Genomic DNA, 21202 nt, shown 5'->3' with positions numbered 1-21202 from the left:
AGCTCCTTCGATGGCTGTGTTTGTGTATCTGTGTGTGTCTACCCCTCCTCCACTTTCCCATCCCCCCCTCCAGTACACAGGGGTTTGTGCTGTGAATTCACTTGGAATGTAGCTCTTATCGCTACCTAGAAGAATTCATTACCCTTTAACCTTCTCTGCTGCTCTGGTCCACCAGACTGCAGAAGGAGCTGGACTGTCTAGGGAGTCGAGCTCTGAATTCAGGTGTGCCAGCACCAAGTTATCCTGCAGCTGGCTGCTCCTATCATCGACACAGATGAAGAAATTAAGAATGCTTTCCCCTCTGACTGAGTGACGAGAAAGGGAATTGGGGAAAAGGTGCTGAGGGTCTCTACCACTACGTCCAACTATTTAAACCAAAGACTCTTTAAAAAGCAGGAGATGCTTATCATGAGACAGATGCCTGTGCACAAGCCCAGAGAGATGGATCAATACTGTGCGGGTGACTAGTTAAGTCAGGCGTCATAGGTAATGATTAGAACAGAGAGAAAAATCTTGCTTACTCCTCCCTGTCTTTGTCCCATAGCCGTTGCTGGGTATACCCAAATGCTTTATGTTTGGTTTCTAGAGAAAATTTGCAAAACTCATTCCACATTTTTTCTATAGTTCTTAAACCATCAGTTTGTCCGGACAAGAAAACAAACTCAAAACACAAATGAAGCAAGTACTTTTCTTGGTTCTAAATCGGGAGACATTGTCCCAGAGTAGATATGTACGAGTGGTGGGCCCATGAACCCATTTTTAGTCTCTGGTTTTTGTTCAAGCATGTACAGACAAAATCGAGATGTACATTGAAATGAAGAATTACTTAGGGTAGACAGCACAGGGGCTGGAGGGATGACGCAGAGCTTGGGGACACTGGCTGCTCTCGCGGTGGAGGCAGGGTCAGTCCCCAGTACCCACACTGGCACTTTCAACTGTCTGTAATTCCAGTCCCAGGGTATCTGACACCCTCCTCTGACCTCTGTGGGTACCAGGCATGTACATAATGGATGTATATACTTACAGGCAAAAATATTCATATTCATAAAGTAAAGATGAATAAATATTTTTTAAAAGGATGCATAATATGGCCAGGATTCATTAGAAGGCAAGTCATCAGCTGAACACAGAATTTGGTCGATATGCTGGAGCTGAAATGGCAAATGGAGCTTTGACACTCTTAAGAACTGTGCCAAGAGGCAGGCCATTTATAACCAAGCCTGTAAGAAAGCCAGAATCTAATGTCTCCCGAATAAGGAGGTACACAGAACGATTTACACTGAAGTCTATGTTACTGACAAACTCATCATGTTAGTTCAAGGTGGAATTGAGGTTGCCTCAAAATAAAGACCCAATCAATAAGCCCTCACTCCTGGGGGAAAGGCAAATATAACAATTTTATGGCCCCATCCTTCATAGCCTAAAGCTATGTAAATCAACCATCAACTCTGAATGTCGAATTAGTTGAATCCCTTTGGTAACAATTACACAAGTCAGAACACCAGGACTAATGTAGTGGTAGCAAAATATATCAGGTGTTGGAGAAAAGTTACTGACAAGCTAGTGTATTTATATTTTTGTGAAAAAACATTAGTTCTTGGCAAAATAAAACATGCGAATTCACTTAATTTCAATTCTTAGGATTCTGAGGGGTTTTCCTTTTTACTTTGGATGTTTTTACTGCAAACATGTGGTTGCAGCCATAACATCCCCCATACGTTAAGTCTCAGCAAACATTTGTTCCCAGTGTGAACGCACTTGGAGGACAGTTTTCCCTTGCTGCTCAGTGAATCCGAGAATACAAACACTCCCAGGGAGGCCTGCAGCTCCCACCTGCGAATGCTGGGAGCCACAGGAAAAATAGCCTGATTTCTGCCCTTGGACTGCATTGTGGTTCGCTTCATTTTCAAAACGTGTTCATAAATATGATCGTGGACCATGCTGTGAGGTTAATTTTTGGTGATAACACAAAACCTGAGATGATTCATTTTGTCCTTTTCTTTTCTGAAGGCTCTCGGCAGCGCCTGGGCTTATGGTGTGATCTTCACGGATGGCAACTCCTTGTACATCTGAGTTGAGACCTCCTTTCCTGTAGTGCTTAAGGCTACGATCCTTAACATCTCATGAAGGAGCAAACAAACACAGAACCGCACTCAGCCTAGGTTATTCCTGCAGTGGGAAGACGGTGTGGGGAGCTCTGCTTCCTTCCAGAGCCCACTAGATAAGAAAGATTAGAAAAATATACCCGAAAATAGCTGAGACCTGAGGCAACATTCTTGGGAAACACAGACACAGGATCTGCAGACAAGAATACAAAGAGGGCACCATGTGGTCTCCCCTCCCCAAACCCTAGGAAGGTATCAGATCTACCCTACTCAGGGCAGCTAGCCAACCCTTTTCCATCTCTGGTGAGACGAGAATGGTTTCTTTTCCAGAAAAACTGAACCCACCAGGCTTGAAGCTCAGCCAGGTGAAGGCTCTGAGAAGGGAGGGCTTTAGTTAAAGACTGGAACTAGGTCTGGACATGAACAAAGAGCCCCGCCCCAACCCTTCTCTTCCTCTCAATCTAAGATGGAGGGTACTCTTGGATACCTCCTACACAGGAGGTGAAGACATCGCTCCTGAGAAACCCAGGGACCACAGTGGAAAATCTCATAAACACTGACATTTTGAGCAGGCATAGTTGGCTTCTGACAACTTGAATTTGCAAAACAAATGAACTATCTTTCCATGGCTGGATAAGACTGTTGACTAGGGAAGCTTTCTAGACATGCAATGTTGTTTGGTGGCTGGCACCACCTGCACATGACCTGAAAATGGAACTCTGCCTGTGTCACTGCCTCTCGATGTGGCCTTTAGGTCACTTTTCCTTGCCAGGCCTCATTTGCAGACTGAAGGGTCATGGTCACTGGGTCCTGTTACTCTGAGATACTGAGACACTCTTCCCAGAAGGCCTGGGATAAGAACATCAGTGTCGTCATCAGGGTGCCAAGAGCCTGAGGCTTTGTTCATTTCTTGAAGTCCTTCTGTAGCAAGTGGGTAACATTCTTGGATGGGATACAGAACCAAGTCTGCACCCAAAGTATGGGACAAGATCCTGAGATTGCTAAAAAGGCTATGTGCTGTATGCTAACCCACTTCTCCCATAAAGGAAAAGCATTTTCAGCATTAATGCTTACCCACCCACAACTTCTTCAAAGATACAGCGTAGTGTTTTTTTAACTCTTCCCTAAAATGAACAAAGGGGAAAGATGAAAAACCCAACACTCTCCCCCTTCCTCCCAAGGTTTAGCTCTGATGGGCATGTATTGAAAACTTGGGACAGATTAAAGCACTCAGCTGGATGCATCAAGTGCCTTTCCCCATTAGTGTCCTGTGTGCCCAGTTCCAAGAGACACAGTGATGTGGTGCACACGAAGTCACAGTGTTCAGCTGAGGCCGTGCACATGGTGCAATCACGCTCTACCTTTCTACTTCACCACCATGCTCCACCCAGCCTCAGCTGTCTCCAGCCCAGTTAGATGAGCCCCAGTCACTGAAGAAACTTTTTCCCCAGGTCACTCCCTAAGGACATTCCCTGTGGTTTAAAGGATCAACATGACCAGACTTTCTGCTGAAAGGCTAGGAGGCATTCTGAAGATTTCCACAAGAAGTTGCCTTGCCCAGAGCTGACCAACGGCATTCTGAATATTTTCAGAATTGCAGCCATAATCATCCCTCCATGTCCCAACATGCCTCTGAGACCAAACGCTTCAAAATCACCTTTACACATTCTCTCATACCAAAGGAAAGACAACAGCATTTTTGTCATTGCTCCTGTAACTCATCCATCTAGACTCAGAACGCTAGTATTATGTTGCATAACAGGGAGCCTGGTGACATTCCTACTTTAAAGCATTGCATTTTCAGGGTTTATCACACGTCGTTTTAAATTTCATTTAGCTCTAATGTATTATACAACTTTATGTTCAGAATCAACGTTCTCTGCTACATCAGCAAGCTATATTGGAAAATAGGGTTGCTGTGAGTTTGAAACTGTTTTGTTTGCTAACTTTTGAATTGATCCTTTTAGAGAGACACATGGAGAAAGGTAATGAGAAAGGAAATTCTTTACTACATGTTGTTAAGACATTGCTTTGGAAAACTAAAAGAAATATATTTTGATATCTAATTTGGATTAATGGTATGGCTTTCAGCTTTCCACTTAATTTACTGTAAACAAATCTGATGGCCAGATCATTGTTTATGAAGCTTTACAAACCAAGCAATTAGTTTAACTGTATTTCTAGTAACTGCAATGATTTGAGAAACTGGAAAACTTGGTGAGAGGGTATTTGTGGCTTGAGAACGGTATCCATCCATCCTACTTCACTAGTCTCTAAAGTGAGTTTGTTGTTTGTGAGACGCAGTGAGAACATTAAAGACCGGGGCCCTGGGGTAAGTTACATGACTCAGGGTAAACCCATTGATACCTCATTCCACGTGCTCAGCTATGGGTTGAATGCAGCCCTCAATGGTCCATGAGGGCATCAAGCAAATATAAGACTCTACTAAGTTGTGAGGAAAATGAGCTTTCTCCTTCTTGACCATGTCTCTTGAATGGAGCACATAATGGGAGTTACACTGTCTTCACCATCTCATAATAATGTAGAGCTCAGAAAGGGACAAGAAAGAACTTGAGTCAAGAAGGATATAGCCCAACCAGCTCTCACTGATGATGTTTCCTGAAAAATTTCACCTGATGATTTTTTGTACTGGTCATTGCTGACTGCCAGGGAGGGGAGAGCAAGCAGGCTTTCCACAAGATGCCTTTACGCCACAGACTAAAGTTTGCTCTACCAGGAAAACAGAAAGAACGGGCCATGGACAGGCAGTTAGTGGCTTCCTCTGTGCTCGTCTGGGTTGAATGTGCTGTGCTCACTGCAGAGAACAGGCAGATCTGTTGAGGTTTGGTCTTTCTGATATGTATTGTAATGCTAAATACTAGTCCCCAAGGTCTGACTGTCCCCAGGGACAAGAGAATCTGCAGTAGACTCCTGTAATGCTGTGTAACCTTGTCTCCCAAGTTATCCCTGATTGAATAAAGATGCCTACAGCCTGGCTGGGGCTCTTGGTTTCTGGGCTTGGGGTTGGAGGCAAGAAACCACGAGGAAAGAGAGAGAGGGAAGATGGAGAGAGGACAAGATATCATGGGATAGGGATCATAAAACCATGGCCACGAGGGCTGGCCAATTGAAGTTAAGAGCTGCCCAGATTTTGGAATGTGGCAAATTTCAACTCAGGGTTATTGATGGGGGAGTGGATTCTGATAGCTGAGAGGGTTGATATAAAGGCTTATCATAAATATAAAGGTTGTGTGTCTTTTATCTGGGACATGAGTGATCGAAAGTGGGGTAGAAACCCCCAATTGAGATTAAATATTTACAAGAAGATATTTCACATATACAAAGAAGGAATGACATATTTCAGAGTCTACAAATTAGACTAATTAAAATTAAATGTACAAGTAGTTGATTTGTAAAAATCATGAGGTAAGAACCTAATTTATTTCACAGCATCTTCAGTTAAAATTATTATTCAATTTAAAAATATCCTATCTACAATTAAAAACACAAGATCTGTACGGACATACATCAGCCCAATCTTATATATTCAAGTTAGACACTGAATGAAATGTTCCAAAATATGCTACAAATCCTAATCTCTTCTTAAATTATAGGAATAAATCAAGCTATATATTTATGAGCCCACTGTCTCTAGGCAAGAATCACTCTGTTTCAAATTATGGCTTAGATTTCTATTGGCTAGGTTAGGCATGATAACACATGCAGATTTCTCTGAATTGATATTTAGTGCCCAGGGGAGAGCTTTTCAAATTGGAGAATAAGGGGAGTGTCTTCCTCAGGAGTCACAAAGGTACATTATACAGTGGAGGGGAAGGGGATTGTCAAAATGAGATGTTCTCGGAAATGACCTAGTGTGACACAAGAGAAGAAAAATAAACAAGGAAACAAAGGTTTGTTGGGCCAGTAGGGGTCCTGGAGGAAGAGGAGTCACAGAACAGAGTGCTAGCCTGTGTTCTTCTCCCTCCTAGGGACAGAGGCAACATTAAATGACTGCTGAAGACCATGCCGCTCAGTTTCAGAACAAAAGCAAGCCGGAAATGGCCGTATTCAAAACCCTGGACCTGAAAAGGCAGGGTCATCTCCTGTGTTTCACCGTGCGTCACAGCATGGGGTTTATTTGTGGGTCGAGACTCTCCCACCAATGTCCATTCAGAGGTGACAGGATGGGCCAGTGTGTCTGCCTAAGTTCTGTTATGACCTGCCTCTACGTTCACCAAGAAGTCATCTTGAGTTTATATATTTAAACTTTTAAAACTGGTTCCTAAACTAACACACAAGATAACAGGTGTTAGTATTGCATTTGCTACATATGTATTTTTGAATGTTGCCCATATTCTGAAGTTGTATTTTTAAGCATGGGATAAATGAGTTGCCTTACTGTGAAAATGATGCAGGATGGTTAGTTAATGAAAATAAATTCAATGCCTTGCCTTGCTTACTAAACCCAGTCCAGGGGCTAGGACAGACAGAGGCCTTCTTGCTACAAAGGGAAGAGTCCAGGAGGTTGCCAGGGGCCAACAGCTGGCGGGACTTTTACTTTCTGGTGGGAGTAAATTTTTGGTTGAGGTTTGTTTCAACTGCTTCCCGCCTAAAGGCTAACATTCCTGTGAAACACTGAGCAGTTCTCAGCTATGCATCCCTTTCCAGGAAGTTCGCTGAAAAAAAAAAAAAAGTGAACTAGCCAGGGTGAGCATCTGGTGCTGGGAAGCTATGGCTTCTGAAGTCTCTCTATAAAGCAGAAGATTGGGGATGCGATTTCAGAGCTGGCTGGTCTGAGTGTCTGCAAACAATGCCTATTATTAATACACACTTCTTCTTAATATACACTTTCGTCCCATGACAGCTTATGAATATCTGCAATTCAGGGAGTTGGTCTCCCCTGAGTGGTAGCTTCGTGGGGGTAGAATTGGGACCAGATGGGGTAGGATGGGAATAGGAACGGAGTCCAGAAGTGCCCTAATGAAATGAGGGTCTTCATTTCATTCAGGCAAGAACTGCAAGAAAACTGTACTCTCTGTCAAAGTGACTTTCCTTAAAATCACGGACCACACGTCAGCCAAAATGTTTTCAAGCTGAGTAGGTGGTACATGCCTCGGACTCTCCATATTCGGGGGCAAAAGCAGGCAATCCTGTGAGTTTAAGGTTCCTCTTGGTCTACATAGTGAGTCTCAGGGTCACAAAGTGAGACACTATCACAAACAAATAAAATTTATGAATAAATATAGCTCAGAAGCATCCTGTGACTTTTACCAGCTCGGTTAGAGCTAGGTGATTTCACATAGTTTGATTAATTTATTTTTCTACTTAGTCAAACAAAACTTTTTCTCAGTAAGAAAATAATATAACACTTGGAATGGGTGCATACACATTAATCCCAGCCCTATGTCTTGAACCAACCCCCCTGCCCCCCCAAAAAAGGGAAAAGAAGAAGAGGAAGAGGAGAAAGAGGAGGAGGAGGAAGAGGAAAAGAAAACAACATATGTATCTATTTTTAAAAAATCAAGATACAGATAAAAGAACATTTTAAATGCCAGTAACCTTACCACCCAGTGAATCACCTTAAAAGGTCTTATTCCTAAAAATACCTTCAAATATTAAAATGTGTTCACACTGTGCATCTTTGATTTTGTAACTTTTTTTCCTCAACAGAACACTAACATTTCATTATTTACCTGCTATTTGTCTATAGTACCTGAACAGCATTTCTACAAACGACAATAACATGATACATGTACACATAATCATTTACTCTATTACCATTGTTTAAACAATTTCTTTTTTGGCATTTTGTAAACAGCACTGTGGTCAATCTTTGTGACCAATATCTTTGCATATATCCTTAATTATTTCATTAACTTGAATGCTTGGAAACAAAATGTTTGTGACAAAACAATAAATCTAGTTTAAAGGAATAAAAAAGTAAGTAAGTAAGTAAATAAATAAATAAATAAAAACGAAACCACAACAAAAATTTTTCTGCCAAACTGCCTTTTAGAAACCGAGTCATCCATTTTAACTTACATGAGGTGCATGGAAAACCATACAGGCCAACTGAGATTTGTCAACAGTCTCAGATGTGCTGAGAGGTACACTGCTACTGAATATTAGCTGCAGTTTCTTAGGTGAGATGATGGTATCGCAGCACACACGCTCTACGCACACTCTGGCTACAACTAACATCTGGCGAAGTCACCTCTTGTCCTGGTGTGAGTCACTCATGGTCAGCCATGTTCCAAAAACTTTAAGGCAAAAATCCCAGCAGTTGACAACCCACAGTCATCTGGATCTCATGCCACCCCGAGCTCCAGTGGGCTGAGAATGTCAACGGTCCCAGGTGTCTTTGCTGCAAATGCAGCCCTGCCATTAATCCTGGATCTCTAGTCCTGGATCTCTGTGGTCAGCTGGGATACTGCAGCCTCCGTGATCCAATAACCCTCACACAGGACCCTATTACCAGGTCACAGTGTCCCCGTGTTCTCCTCTCAGCACAGAGACAATGCCACTTTACATCCTTAAGAATGGCGAGCACAGAACAATACCTCATTCTGAAAGAAAACAACTTACACGGAGCATAATCGTTAAAATTGCTGCTCTGGAGGCAGAGATGGCTCAGAGGTTTACAGCACCGGTTGCTCTTCCATAGGACCTGGGTCTGACCCCATAATGTCCCACAACCATTTATAACTCCAGTCCTAGAAGATCGGATGCCCTGTTTTGATGTCTCTGGGGTCACTGCATGCATGTAGTGTACAGACGTACAAACAGACAAAACACCCATACATATAAAAGAATAAGACAAAATCATTTAAAAATAAGATTATTTTGCTATTAGCTGTTGCTAATACTCTCATAATTTATAAATTAAAATTTATTAAAGGTCTATACACACAGGAAGGAACTACATACACTTGGTTTGGCATTATTCTACAGTCTGGGCATCTACAGAAGTACATTATCCATAAAGGGAGACTTCTAGTGCAGTCCGCTGAGCTCTTTCTTTGGGATGAGAAGTCACCCTCCATCCTCTGTGCTAAGTGCTTTTCTTCTACACTAGTCAGCACACACTCGTATTCTCCATCCATCCATCCATCCATCCATCCATCTATCCATCCATCCATCCACCCACCTGTCTGTCTCTGTCTGTCTCTGTCTTTCTCTGTCTCTGTGTCTCTGTTTCTGTCTCTCTCTGTCTCTGTCTCTCTGTCTCTGTCTGTCTGTCTCTGTGTGTGTGTGCTTATACACATGCACATGTGTGCAGAGGCCAATTACTTTCTCCAGTCACTTCTCTATCTTATTTTTTGATATTAAATATCCCACTGAATGTGGTATGAATTCATCTCACCAGGCTAAGTAGCAAGCCCCAGGGATTCTTCTGTCTTTGCCTCTCCAGAGTGAGGGTTAGGCGCATGTGTCTCTATATCCAGTTTCTGTGTGTGTGCCGGGTGCTGGGGATTGAACTCAGGCCATCATACTTGTGGAAATTCACTCTCCCAGGTGAACCATCTCCTCAGGATCATTTGATAAGATGTTTTAATTAGAAAGTTCCCAGCTCCATTCCTGACAGGGTCCTGATTACACACCATCGACTATAAAATCTACAGCCAAGTTGTGCTCCCAGTTAAGAGACCAGAATGAACTTGCAGCTTGACATTTTAATGAAGTGATAGAAATGACATCTGAAACTTAAGCAAGAAATCAACAAATACCTGTAGCACTGACTAGAGAGGATGGAATGTTTGGTCAGAACACACATTCGCTCTGAATTTTCTGTTTATTCATTTCTATTTTACCTAATTCCAAAATCGACCCCCAGCGGCCTTTTCTGCAAGCATGTTTTCTAAATTGGACATTTCGCATCACTGAGGATGCCAACTCCTTTCCTAACATAAGGACATTCTTCTATCATAACTGCTTGCTATATTTGGAGACTGAATAGCAAGGACATTGTTCTTAACCAGAAAAGAAGGGGAGGGAAATAACTCATTAGGAGCACAAACACTGCATGGAAAAACGCCAAACAGGAGGTGATTTTAGGTATGCGATACCAGTTCTATTTAAAAAACAACAACAACAACAACAACAACAACAACAAAAAAGACCCAAAAAGCAGAGCTTGGATCCTGGGATGCATAAAAGGACAAAAAACAAACAAACAAACAAACAAACAAACAAAAAAACCCACGCAGTCAGGCCTCTGGACTATTCACTCCCTCCAAAGGGAAGGCAAAAGCTCAGGTGTCCTGCAGTCTGCTTCATGAAGACAGGATAGCAAGTGAAGGGGTGCAGGGAGGGGGCCCCACAGGGAAGGAAGAAGGATGCTTGCTGTCCTGTAAGTCAGGGCAAGGAAGTGGCCAGTCTCCCATGGGGCTTTGCTTCCTCCATGCACTTTTTCCTCTTTTTTTTTTTTTTTTTTTTTGGAGCTGGGGACTGAACACAGGGCCTTATGCTTGCTAGGCAAGCGCTCTACCACTGAGCTAAATCCCCAACCGCACTTTTTCCTCTCAAGCCAGATTGGCCACACTTTTCTGTGGTTCTGGGGGTCTGGTCTCTAGTTCCACATTTTGAGAGATGCTGCTACTGATGGTGGTAGTGGTGGTGATTGTGATGATGGTGGTGGTGGTGGTGGTGATTGTGATGATGATGATGGTGGTGGTGGTGGTGGTGATTGTGATGATGATGATGATGATTGGCCTGTGGAGTCTGTGAATCCCCATCTTTGGAATTCATATCTGATTCTCTTCTATTGACTGACTTCTCTTTCAGTGCTTCATAGCTGCAGTAGGGACGTGGTCCCAAATCCCGTATGCACTCAGAAGAACAGCTAATAGCAAGTTCATGGTCTATGCTAAATGGATACTTAGAAGAAATTTTCTTTTGCATGATTTAAGAACAAGAAAGAAGGGTCAAGTGCTCCACTAATGGAGGCAGGATTAAAGGAAAGCAATGGCCTTGAACTTACTTGTCACACTACAGATGTTACGGTTCATTTTGCTCTGTCTAAAAGCCATTGTTTTGCGGGAAAGGATCAGTCTCATGAAACCTCACGTATTTTGTACTTTTAAGGCAACCTTAAGGTAAATATGTCCTCATTTTTATTTTGTCAGACTTAGCAGTATATTGAGGTAGTAAGGGTCTAATGTAGTAACAAGATTCGTCTAACACATTGATATCTAGCCTACACTTAAACTTTATGTTTTAATACTTTACAACTTACTGAGCCATTTCAGAGTATTTTTTGTACTTCTTACAATTTAGTAGGCATTATTGTCCTCTCTTCAGAGAATCATTTAGGATTAGGAAGTTTAGTGTAACGGTCAAGAATGTGGGTATATGCTTGTAATCTCAACACTTAGGAGGCACAGGCTAAAGATCAGGAGTTCAAGGTTATTCTCAGCAAGTTAGAGGCCAATCTGGGCTACCAGGCTTTTTTCTGGCAAAACAAAACAACACAACACAACACAACACAAAACAAAACAAAGACACTGAAGCTGGGTTGTCTGGTTTTGAGCTCAGGCTGTGCACATAACCCTACTCTGCTCGGTACCTACCAATGTCTGTAAATCAGGACACTGCTCATGGTGTCTCCCACAGGGCTGCATCATGAGCACTCGCTGTGCTCACAGGGTAAGGCAGCTGTAGTGGAGTCAAATCAGCCACTGACGCAAACAAACACCCAAGAAATGTCAGCGGGACTCACCCCCTGGACTAAGTAGCATTCAGTCGCAGGAGGAATCCTTATCCAACATGGCGCTGCTCCTACGGGTCACAGTTTCACCAGTGGACAGATTATCTATTTTTTCACAAAAGCAAAACCCACGATGAAAGGAAACCTATAGTTGGAAATAATGACTCAAGCAGAAGAGCCGGGGCAAGAGTTCAAGTGTGGCTTCTTGAGAGAACCCCATTTATTTTTGTTCCCAGAAAAATACCGTGTGCAATTTAAGTACTTGTAGGCATTTTCGGGCACACTAAAAGGCCACGCTAAATGTGTATCCTGTGGTGGCTGTCCAAGTAGGCTTCCCATGGCTGTCTCCTCACTCGCACAATGCAGTCAGTGCTTCTCAGGAGGAGTCTCTATAGAGGAAGGGCTGGGCACTCCCTGGGAGCACTCTGAGCGGGTACAGAGTGCAGATGCAGTTGGCACCTCTGAGTGCTGTAGGAAAGAGGGCCTCGGCCAGGGAAAGGGTGGGCTGGTGAGCCAGCGGCAGCACCCCAGGGAACAGGCTTTCTTTTTTCTGGTGTCTTGGAGCAGTGGGCATATAAGATAAAATGAGAAGGGTGTGACACTGGGGGACAGGGAGCAACAGCGAGACCCAGGTGACACTGGGGGACAGGGAGCAACAGAGAGACCCAGGTGACACTGGGAACAGGGAGCAGCAGACCCAGGTGACACTGGGTGACAGGGAGCAACAGAGAGACCCAGGTGACACTGGGAACAGGGAGGAACAGAGAGACCCAGGTGACACTGGGGGACAGGGAGGAACAGAGAGACCCAGGTGACACTGGGGGACAGGGAGGAACAGAGAGACCCAGGTGACACTGGGGGACAGGGAGCAGCAGAGAGATCCAGGTGACACTGCTGGACAGGGAGCAGCAGACCCAGGTGACACCGGGGACAGGAAGCAACAGAGACTCAGGAAGACACAATGGGTAGAAAATCTGCAGGAAACTGAACAATCACAAAATGAGAACCAACTTAAAGATTTTACCAAAACAGGCGAGCTAGGGCAGAATAGCAGAGAGGAGAGGAAAGAGGAGGGAAGAGGACAGAAGGGGAGAGAAGAGGAAATGAGGGGAGAGGATGGAGGAGGAAGAGGAAAGGGGGAGAGAGAGAGAGAGAGAGAGAGAGAGAGAGAGAGAGAGAGAGAGAGAGAGAGAGAGAGCACAAGAGTACCACAGAAGAGAACTATAAAAGATCACCCTTGGCTCCCTGGCCATCTTGGCGTCTGATCTTGGTTGGGGGTTGTCCCGCACCTAAGGCAAGAGGATGGTGGCTGCAAAGAAGATGAAAAAATCTCTGGAGTCGATCAACTCTAGGCTCCAACTTGTTATGAAAAGTAGAAAGTCCATGCTGGGGTATAAACAGACTCTGAAGATGATCAGACAAGGCAAAGCGAAATTGGTTATCCTCGCCAACAACTGCCCAGCTTTGAGGAAATCTGAGATAGAATACTCTGCCATGTTGGCTAAAACTGGTGTCCGTCACTACAGTGGCAATAACATTGAATTGGGCACAGCGTGTGGAAAATACTACAGAGTATGCACACTGGCTATCATTGACCCAGGTGATTCCGATATTATTAGAAGCATGCCCGAACAGACTGGTGAGAAGTAAACAAGAAAGTTTTCCTTTAATAAAACGTTGCCAGAGCTCCTTAAAAAAAAATCACCCTTGTGATGTCTTTATCACGTGGGTGATGGGTCAGGCAGCCATAGCAGGAGTCATGGATGCCATCTGTGAATTGGTAATGTATCATCAAGGTTCTTTCTAAGAAATGATACTCCCGCTAAAGCATCATGGGAAAGAGTAAGTGTGGTCTGAAAGGTTCAAAAGGTGAGTGGAATGTGAAAGGCCAGATAGAGCGTTTTGGCCCCCTCTGCCACAGGGTGACATGTGAAAAGGGAGATATTACTTTAAGCAAGGGCAGAGCAAAGTGCTGTGTACAGACTGTCATTAATAATCAGGTTTGCAAGCCACAAATGAGAAAGAACAATGTGCCTGCCCCTCGTGGATATCTTGCAAGAATCATCTGGACAGGGCGAAGCTCTCTGTGCTACCTCTCCCTTCGTCCTGCCTTATGTGCAGGTCCTGGAGACTGAGCTGGGGCCTTCTGCATTCCAGGGCCACACCCACAGCCTATTACTTAAGTCCTCAAGGACAGACTTTGTTACTACACACAAGTTCTGTGTATGTGGAAGGGGGGACATATGTGCATGTGCCTGTGTGTGGAAGCAACAGGCTAACCTTGGGTATCACTCCCCAGGCACCAGGCACCCTCCTTTTTTTTTTCTTTACTTGAGACGGGGTCTCTAATTGGCCTGGAGCTCGGCAAATAGGCTAGGCTGTCCAATGAGACAGGGTTTGCCTGTCTGCTGGGATGGCACTCATGTACCACACACATCTGGCCGTTTGACTTGGGTTTTCAGGATTAAATTCAACTCTTCACGATTTAAGGCAAGTATTTTACTGCCTATCTTTCCAGTCCCCAAACAAGCCCTCAAAATCCCTAAATACTACTCATAGAAACTTATTTGTGGGACTGGAGAGATGGTTTGGTGGCTAAGAGCACTGGTAACCAACTGTACCTCCAGTCCCAGGGGATCTGACACTGTTTTGGCCTCTGTAGGCACTGCACACATGTGGTGCATAGACACACACAGGCAAAATGTATGTATATATATATATATATATATATATGCATAATAAAAATTTTAAAAGATCTTATTTATGACTACTATACCTAAAAGCAAACTGTGTTTTAGGTACTCGATCTATTCTAAGGTATCTACTTCTGTAGAATGACTAATTAAATATAATTTATGTTAGCTAAGCCAGGTGATATCTTGCACAGATCATTAACCGTATCTCATTAAGAAGTTTCTATATCTTCGAATCCTCAAACATTCTAAGGGGCTATGATATAGATGACTAATCATGTTAAAGGGAAAGTATTAAAGGATGTCCCTGAGGGCTCTTTAAAAACAGCGCTTAGAGGCATAAACAGGAGGCATACTACAAGGTTATGAAGAATGGCAGAAAAAAAACCAACGGTGACCTATTTCCATAACAAAGCACAGAAAAGAATTACTTCCATTAAGCTAAAATGAACTGTTGTTTCATTAAGCAAGTGTCTTTATTTACTCTTTGCTCTATCTATGATAATAGCACGTATAGCTGAGAGTCACGGTTCATTTTTTAATTTAGGAAAAGGAGGAAATCGTCTACCCTGAGGAATAGTTTTCTGGCTGACACAGTTCGGCACACTTGAGGGGGAAGTGTTCTTCATACTCGAGTCTTTATTAAACCTTCTGTCCTGAGATACGGAGCTAACGCTCTGGCCCAAGGTCAGCAGGGCATGTGCCCTGGCGGTCTCCTTCTGTGGGCTTTGATGAGAAATGTATGCCGATCTACTTCATTTGGGCACTGGTTTTGTGTGACTAGTGGTGCACATCCTGAAGATCTCTGGCTCTGGGAGAGAAGAAATGAAGCAAAGGAAGTTCCCCTTGACTGTCATACCACATGTTACTCAGCCTGGACCTCCTACGGGTCCTTTATAGCCCACTAGTTATGGCTACCATGTTACCCCTTTGGTTACTTGTTTCTTGCGTTGGATGATCTCAACCTCCCCAAGTTGGCTCCTAATTTCAGAGATAATCTGGCTCAGAGTCACCTATCCCTATAAACGGATCCCCAACGCACAGATCATAGATGGGCTAACCTGAACATATTCATTCACACTGATGAACAGAGTCTTGTGTTCCAGACAGTGGGCACAGCGCTGGGAGAGCACGGGATAAGACAGAAACAATGTCAGTCACTAGCCTGTCTTGGGATAGCTAGATCTGCCATGTCCTATCTTTGAACAGAGCACAGGGAAGGAAGGAGACCGCTAGCTGGTAATCAGAGCTAGCCCTTACAGGACAGGGCTATCTGTCTCCTTGTCTTGTGACTGCTATGAGTAAGCCACAAATGCCCAGAGTGCTCTTCGAGTTTTTATTTTCAGAAAATTTTGTAAGCCTCTAACTATTTTTATGCCCCAAAATGTTAATTTGTAGATACTTCTTTGAAAGAAAAAGAACATTCCTTAGAGATTTTTTTCCCCCCTCAGCAACAAGGAATTCAAGTAGGCCTTTTATTGGCACTCTATCAACTTCTATAGCCAAGAATGCTCAGGGTTAGAACAAAACCACCAAGGTGCCTTTGCTACTGACTACGGCCCAGAGTTCAAAGGTTAACCTCTAAGAATGCTCAACCCCTCCCCTTTCATTTCCCTCATAAGTAACCTCCAAATACCAAGGATTAGAGACCCAGGGTGCAGAATCTTTCCATCACAGACCTGGAAAACAGCAAGTTATTGCTAGTGCTGGTCTCTCAGAGCATTAGTCAGAACTCCTGCACACCTCTGGCAGCCAGATTCCCACAGGAGTTCAGCCTTTCAAGGCTGGGTTCTTAAAACTGCCAAGTAAACCATTCTCATAACCAGTGTGAGGCTCCATGTTGCTGGTGTGCGGAGGGAGCTGGCTATGAAGTACGGACTAGGGATGGCTACAGCTCTACCCTCTGGAAAAATGGAAAATGGGAACTGAGGAAGTAACTGCCATCACCTGCTCCTTTGGTGGTATGCTTTCTCGGGAAAAACATTTCTGTTTAGAGAAAGGTGAACAATATAGAATTTGGCTATTTTATATGTATGTATACTTGACCAACAACAAATTTTGGTGCTCTTAAATGTTTATACCGAATGCTCCCACACCCCAAATCAATTTAAGATACTGTTTAGGAAAGTATCTGAAAACATTTGACTTGTTTTGGAAAGTGTACATATTTTTCTGACGTGCACATTTTCAGTATCCCACTCTTGACATAGCAGAAGTGTTCGCTTGAGCCCCAGCATTGCAGGTGCTATGGACTGGCTACTCGGGCGGCGTGAGGAGTGGCTGCACACCACAGACCTCTGCTCAGGAGCGGTGAGGAATTAGTAATCGTTCTCAAAAGAAAACAGTCATGGAGCGATGGCCCCCGTGACGTAGACTCTACCTGCCTATCTTATGTCTTTGCCTTTGGTTTTAGGGTAAGCCAGGCTCTTGGTGAAGAAAGTGCCACCATAAGAAATGGTAAATTTGGGCCGATGCCTCCTTCTTCACAAGAGGTCCATGGGAATGTTGTTGTGGAAGTAAAGGCAAACTTTAGAGATGACAATCTAAATCCTGGAAGCTCCAAGACTCATCCCAGGACCATTCTGGACTCACAGGTGAGAGTGATTCGAAGCCCAGTGTCCACATCAGAAAGAGAACGAGAAGCCCAGATCAGTTATGGGTTGCTGTAACTTATTTAAAAGCAGCATTCCCAACGTATCTGTGTTTACTATTTTCTATGTATTTCTAGAATTCCCTAAGGAAAGCCAAAAGCAGCATTCCCAACGTATCTGTGTTTACTATTTTCTATGTATTTCTAGAATTCCCTAAGGAAAGCCGAGCCATTAGCGACCATGTAGCATCAGTACCACTTCAAGGACGAAGATCACGGGCATCCTGAAGTGTTGTGAGATGGCTAAGATGAGATGGGTGAGAACTCCAAGCACTGCATTCACACCGTGTGACAATGTCCCTCAGCTGAGGTTGGCAGGTTAAATGGAGGCCAATCAATCCAAGTTAAATCAATTACATTCCCTTGAGAAGCTTCAAACTAGGGAACCCGGCACCACAGCTTCTGAGAGCCATTACTGCTAATCACATCAACAGCGTTGCCTTATTAGAGAAGACACCCTCCACCCTTGTTGCTTTGTTTCTGAGGCAGGGTCTCTAATTGTCCTGGAACTCACCAAATCCAGTAGGGGCTGAATGAGCCCCAGAGTTCACCTGGGTCTGCTAGGGTGACAAGCATCTAGTATCCCCGAATGGTTTTATTTGGGGTTTTCTTTAGAGTTTTAGGACCGATGTATGCATACTTGGGTAACAGCTTAGTTCTTTTTTCTATTTTTATACTTCGCATACATGTAGTTCTATTTCTATGTGACAACATTCCTTTGTATATTCTTTCAGTATCATGTCCATTGGTAGTTCATTTGTACATGTTGCTAATTCTTCCACTGCGATACAGTATTTCAACATATGACCACACTGTTAACACATGCACTTGAATATATACTTCACTAGAACACACACACACACACACACACACACACACAGAGGGAGAGAGGGAGAGAGAGAGAGAGAGACAGACAGACAGACACAGACACACGCACACACAGAGAGACAGACAGACAGACACATGCACACACACAGAGTGAGAGACAGACAGACAGACACACACACGCACACACAGAGAGACAGACAGACAGACACAGACACATGCACACACAGAGAGACAGACAGACACAGACACATGCACACACACAGAGTGAGAGACAGACAGAGAGACACAGACACACGCACACGCACACACACATGCACACACACACAGAGACAGACAGACAGACAGATGCGCACACGCGCGCACACACACACACACACACACACACACACACACACACACACACACACACACCACACTGAGCACCTAGGGGTTGGGGCCAGGGCGGTGACGAAGAGGGAGGTAGTTTAAAAAATCCTAAGTGAAATTCTAAAGGAAATTAATTCCAATGTGTCTCTTGCCAATCAATTTTAATATTAACTAGTTCTCACGCAGCTTTGAAGAAAGGTCATTTAATTTCTAGATTTATCTTTCTGCAGAGTTAAATCCCTGCACATTGACCAACTATAAGCTATGACACTAGCTACATCTTAGCTTACTCTTTTAATTCTGCGATTCTCCGTAGATTAATTGAGGTTGCTTCCCCCTAAATCAGTCCCCAGCACACATTTTTACATAAGAGCATTTTTCTTTTTGATAGAGCCAATATTGCATATACTGAAAGAAGAAAAGGTTCTTTCAAAATTTAAAGCAATTCTGCATCAAAAGAGTTTCAACTTAACACAAATCAAGGCTGTAAAATAAAAAAAAATATTGTTAATTTTGTAGCCAAATTAAGGAATGCAATCACAAGTAATAAAAGATCAATCTTAAAAGGATTTTAAGTCCAACTTCCAAGTCTTGAGTGTTTTGATTATCACCAGCGTATGAGTGTAGAAAACCATTTCTACACTCAATAGTGTGTTGGTGTCAATAGTGTGGCACCGACAGAATGTGCTTACCGTTGTCATTCCTCCTGGATGACAAACAGCAACTACATCCTTCCTGTACCCAAAACTTCCCACATGCTAGTCACACGCCTATGTTAGTCTGTCAAGGCAATTTGACGAAGGAGATACTGCTATTCCTCCCGTCATATAAGAAGAAACTGAGGCACAGTAAGGGAAAGTAAGTTCCCACATCTGTGAGTTGAGGCTGCCTCAGGCAGGTGCGATGTCTCAGAGTTCAGTTCCCAGCACCCACCCACATGGCAGCTCATAAATGTCTGTACCTCCAGGGAACCCAACACCTTCTTTTGGCTTCCCCAGGCAACGTACACCTTGGTACACACACACAGATGCAGGCAAAGTGTTCATACACATAGAGATAAGCATGTTTAAAAGCTGTACCTTTGTGAATCTCAGACTGCTTGCTATGCATTATCACCTTCATGGCGGCTGACATTGTTATTGTTATTTTGATAACAATAGATCTTCAAGATCAGAGAATAGTATGTGAACCTTGGGAGGGAAATCTACATACATATATTCTGATTTATGAGGAAATTGTGACGATGATCGTAACTAAGCAACCCTCCAATTCTGGGAGAACTAATTAAGAAATGAATTAAGGGATTCAATGGGTACCCAAATTAGTCATTAGGGCTCAGAGATCTGGAGCTCTGGTCTAAATCCAGTTCTGGCACTTGTCTCTAAAATAAACATGACCAGATAAGTACCCCAGCTCACAATTAAAATGGATTTAGATGGCTCATGTGTCCGCATGGGAAAGACCTCTTCCTAATTGAATTCGGACATCTCTTCAGTTATTGTGGGTTTCATTTACCATTTTCGCAGTCTTTTTGTAACTGCTGGCAACGGGATTATGCTAAGGGAGAAATCTCTTCCATCAGCCATGCCTGCTGTAGCAGCATAAAAAGACAGAAAGCAGCGCTATGGAGCGGTAATTAGAAAATTCCTTAAGTGTGCTCATGTGGCATGTTTTTGAGACAACTACCAACTGGCAAGACCTGGTACAGAAGGGATGTCTGATGTCACCGATCTGGGGTAAACAGTCAGGAGAAGTAGTGTTCCAACACGCGATTAGAGCAATCTCTTCAGGCCAAAGCACTCTGGCTTCCCACCTCTAATATGATTAGTGGCAGACAGCTGGAGGCAACTCATCCTACTGACAAAAATATGATCAGAATTGTTTTCAATTGGTACATCTTTCCACCAAGCTGCTGCCTTCCAGCAGAATAATCAGAGCTTCTGATTATCTGGTGTTCGTTCCAAGGAAACAGGAATTGACTATGTCCTTGCTTGTCTGGTGAGGAGAAGGCTGCCAGAATCTACATTATAGCTCTTCAGTTGCGTAAGCAAAAGACAACAGAGGGGAGAGAGGTTGTGTTCATGTACCTCTTGCTCACACGCAATGTACATATGTATGGACACAGAAATAGTTTGTCCTGTTTTTATTATAATAATTCTCCTTCTGCAAATATAAAGTACTTCCATGGTGACTCACACACAAGGAAATCAAACGTCCCAACCCATGCATGAATTATGACCAACTCCCCACCCTGCCAGAGTCAATGACTCTTTTCAGAGTTACAGTCATCTTACTGAAGTTCCTAGTTTATGGAAAAAGAATCAAGTTTAAACACTGATGGGAAACCTAGGAGGCACCTAGGTCTGCTTCACTGGACTGTGTCAATTTGGAAGTTGTGTTTTTTTTTTCCTCTTAAATTTCAAGGCCAAAAATCTTTCCACATGGAATAAATACAGACTGTTGAGGAATCTCCACAAATGTATGGAACCCAAAGCAACCTGCTTTTTGTCTCCAAAGACTTCTGACAGAATCATTCACACGTGAATAGCTACTGAGACAGTTAACTCTTTAGTTGTTTTTGTTTGTTCGTTTGTTTGAGGTGGAAGGTCCCATACTGTGGCCCTGGCTGGTCACAAACTCACAGGAGATCCATCCATCTGCTTCCTCCTCCTCTGAAGGACTGAGAGGAAGGACAAGTACCACCATACCTGGGTGACAATTAGCATTTTATTGGAGGTGGGTTTCCTTTACATTGATGACCTTGAGCTAGCCAACACCTTTGAAGATGACTGTAATTATCACATCTCAGATGCGATCAGGAATATTCAGGATGGTTATAGACTATCCAGATACC

General features: G+C 43.4%; 2 protein-coding genes and 1 long non-coding RNA gene across 18 annotated transcripts in view; 2 read left to right on the top strand and 1 right to left on the bottom strand.

The window, feature by feature from the left end:
* Positions 1 to 21202, bottom strand: part of Spats2l (spermatogenesis associated, serine-rich 2-like) — a 173868-nt gene that overhangs the window by 126562 nt on the left and 26104 nt on the right. The window lies entirely within an intron of this gene.
* LOC108351936 (60S ribosomal protein L30-like) lies at positions 13040 to 13512 on the top strand. The gene has a single exon (XM_017596809.3). The coding sequence runs from the start codon at positions 13114 to 13116 to the stop codon at positions 13459 to 13461; it is 348 nt and encodes a 115-aa protein (XP_017452298.1). The 5' UTR covers positions 13040 to 13113; the 3' UTR covers positions 13462 to 13512.
* On the top strand, positions 16198 to 19253 carry LOC120094689 (uncharacterized). Its single transcript, XR_005489153.2, has 3 exons — positions 16198 to 16814; positions 16918 to 17098; positions 17303 to 19253. It is a non-coding gene; the product is annotated as an uncharacterized LOC120094689 (long non-coding RNA).

Source organism: Rattus norvegicus, chromosome 9 (genome assembly GCF_036323735.1).
Source record: "Rattus norvegicus strain BN/NHsdMcwi chromosome 9, GRCr8, whole genome shotgun sequence".
In the NCBI taxonomy this organism is placed as follows: domain Eukaryota; kingdom Metazoa; phylum Chordata; class Mammalia; order Rodentia; family Muridae; genus Rattus; species Rattus norvegicus.
Note: the sequence above shows the minus strand (reverse complement) of the source record. Positions and strands in the feature narration are given on the sequence as shown.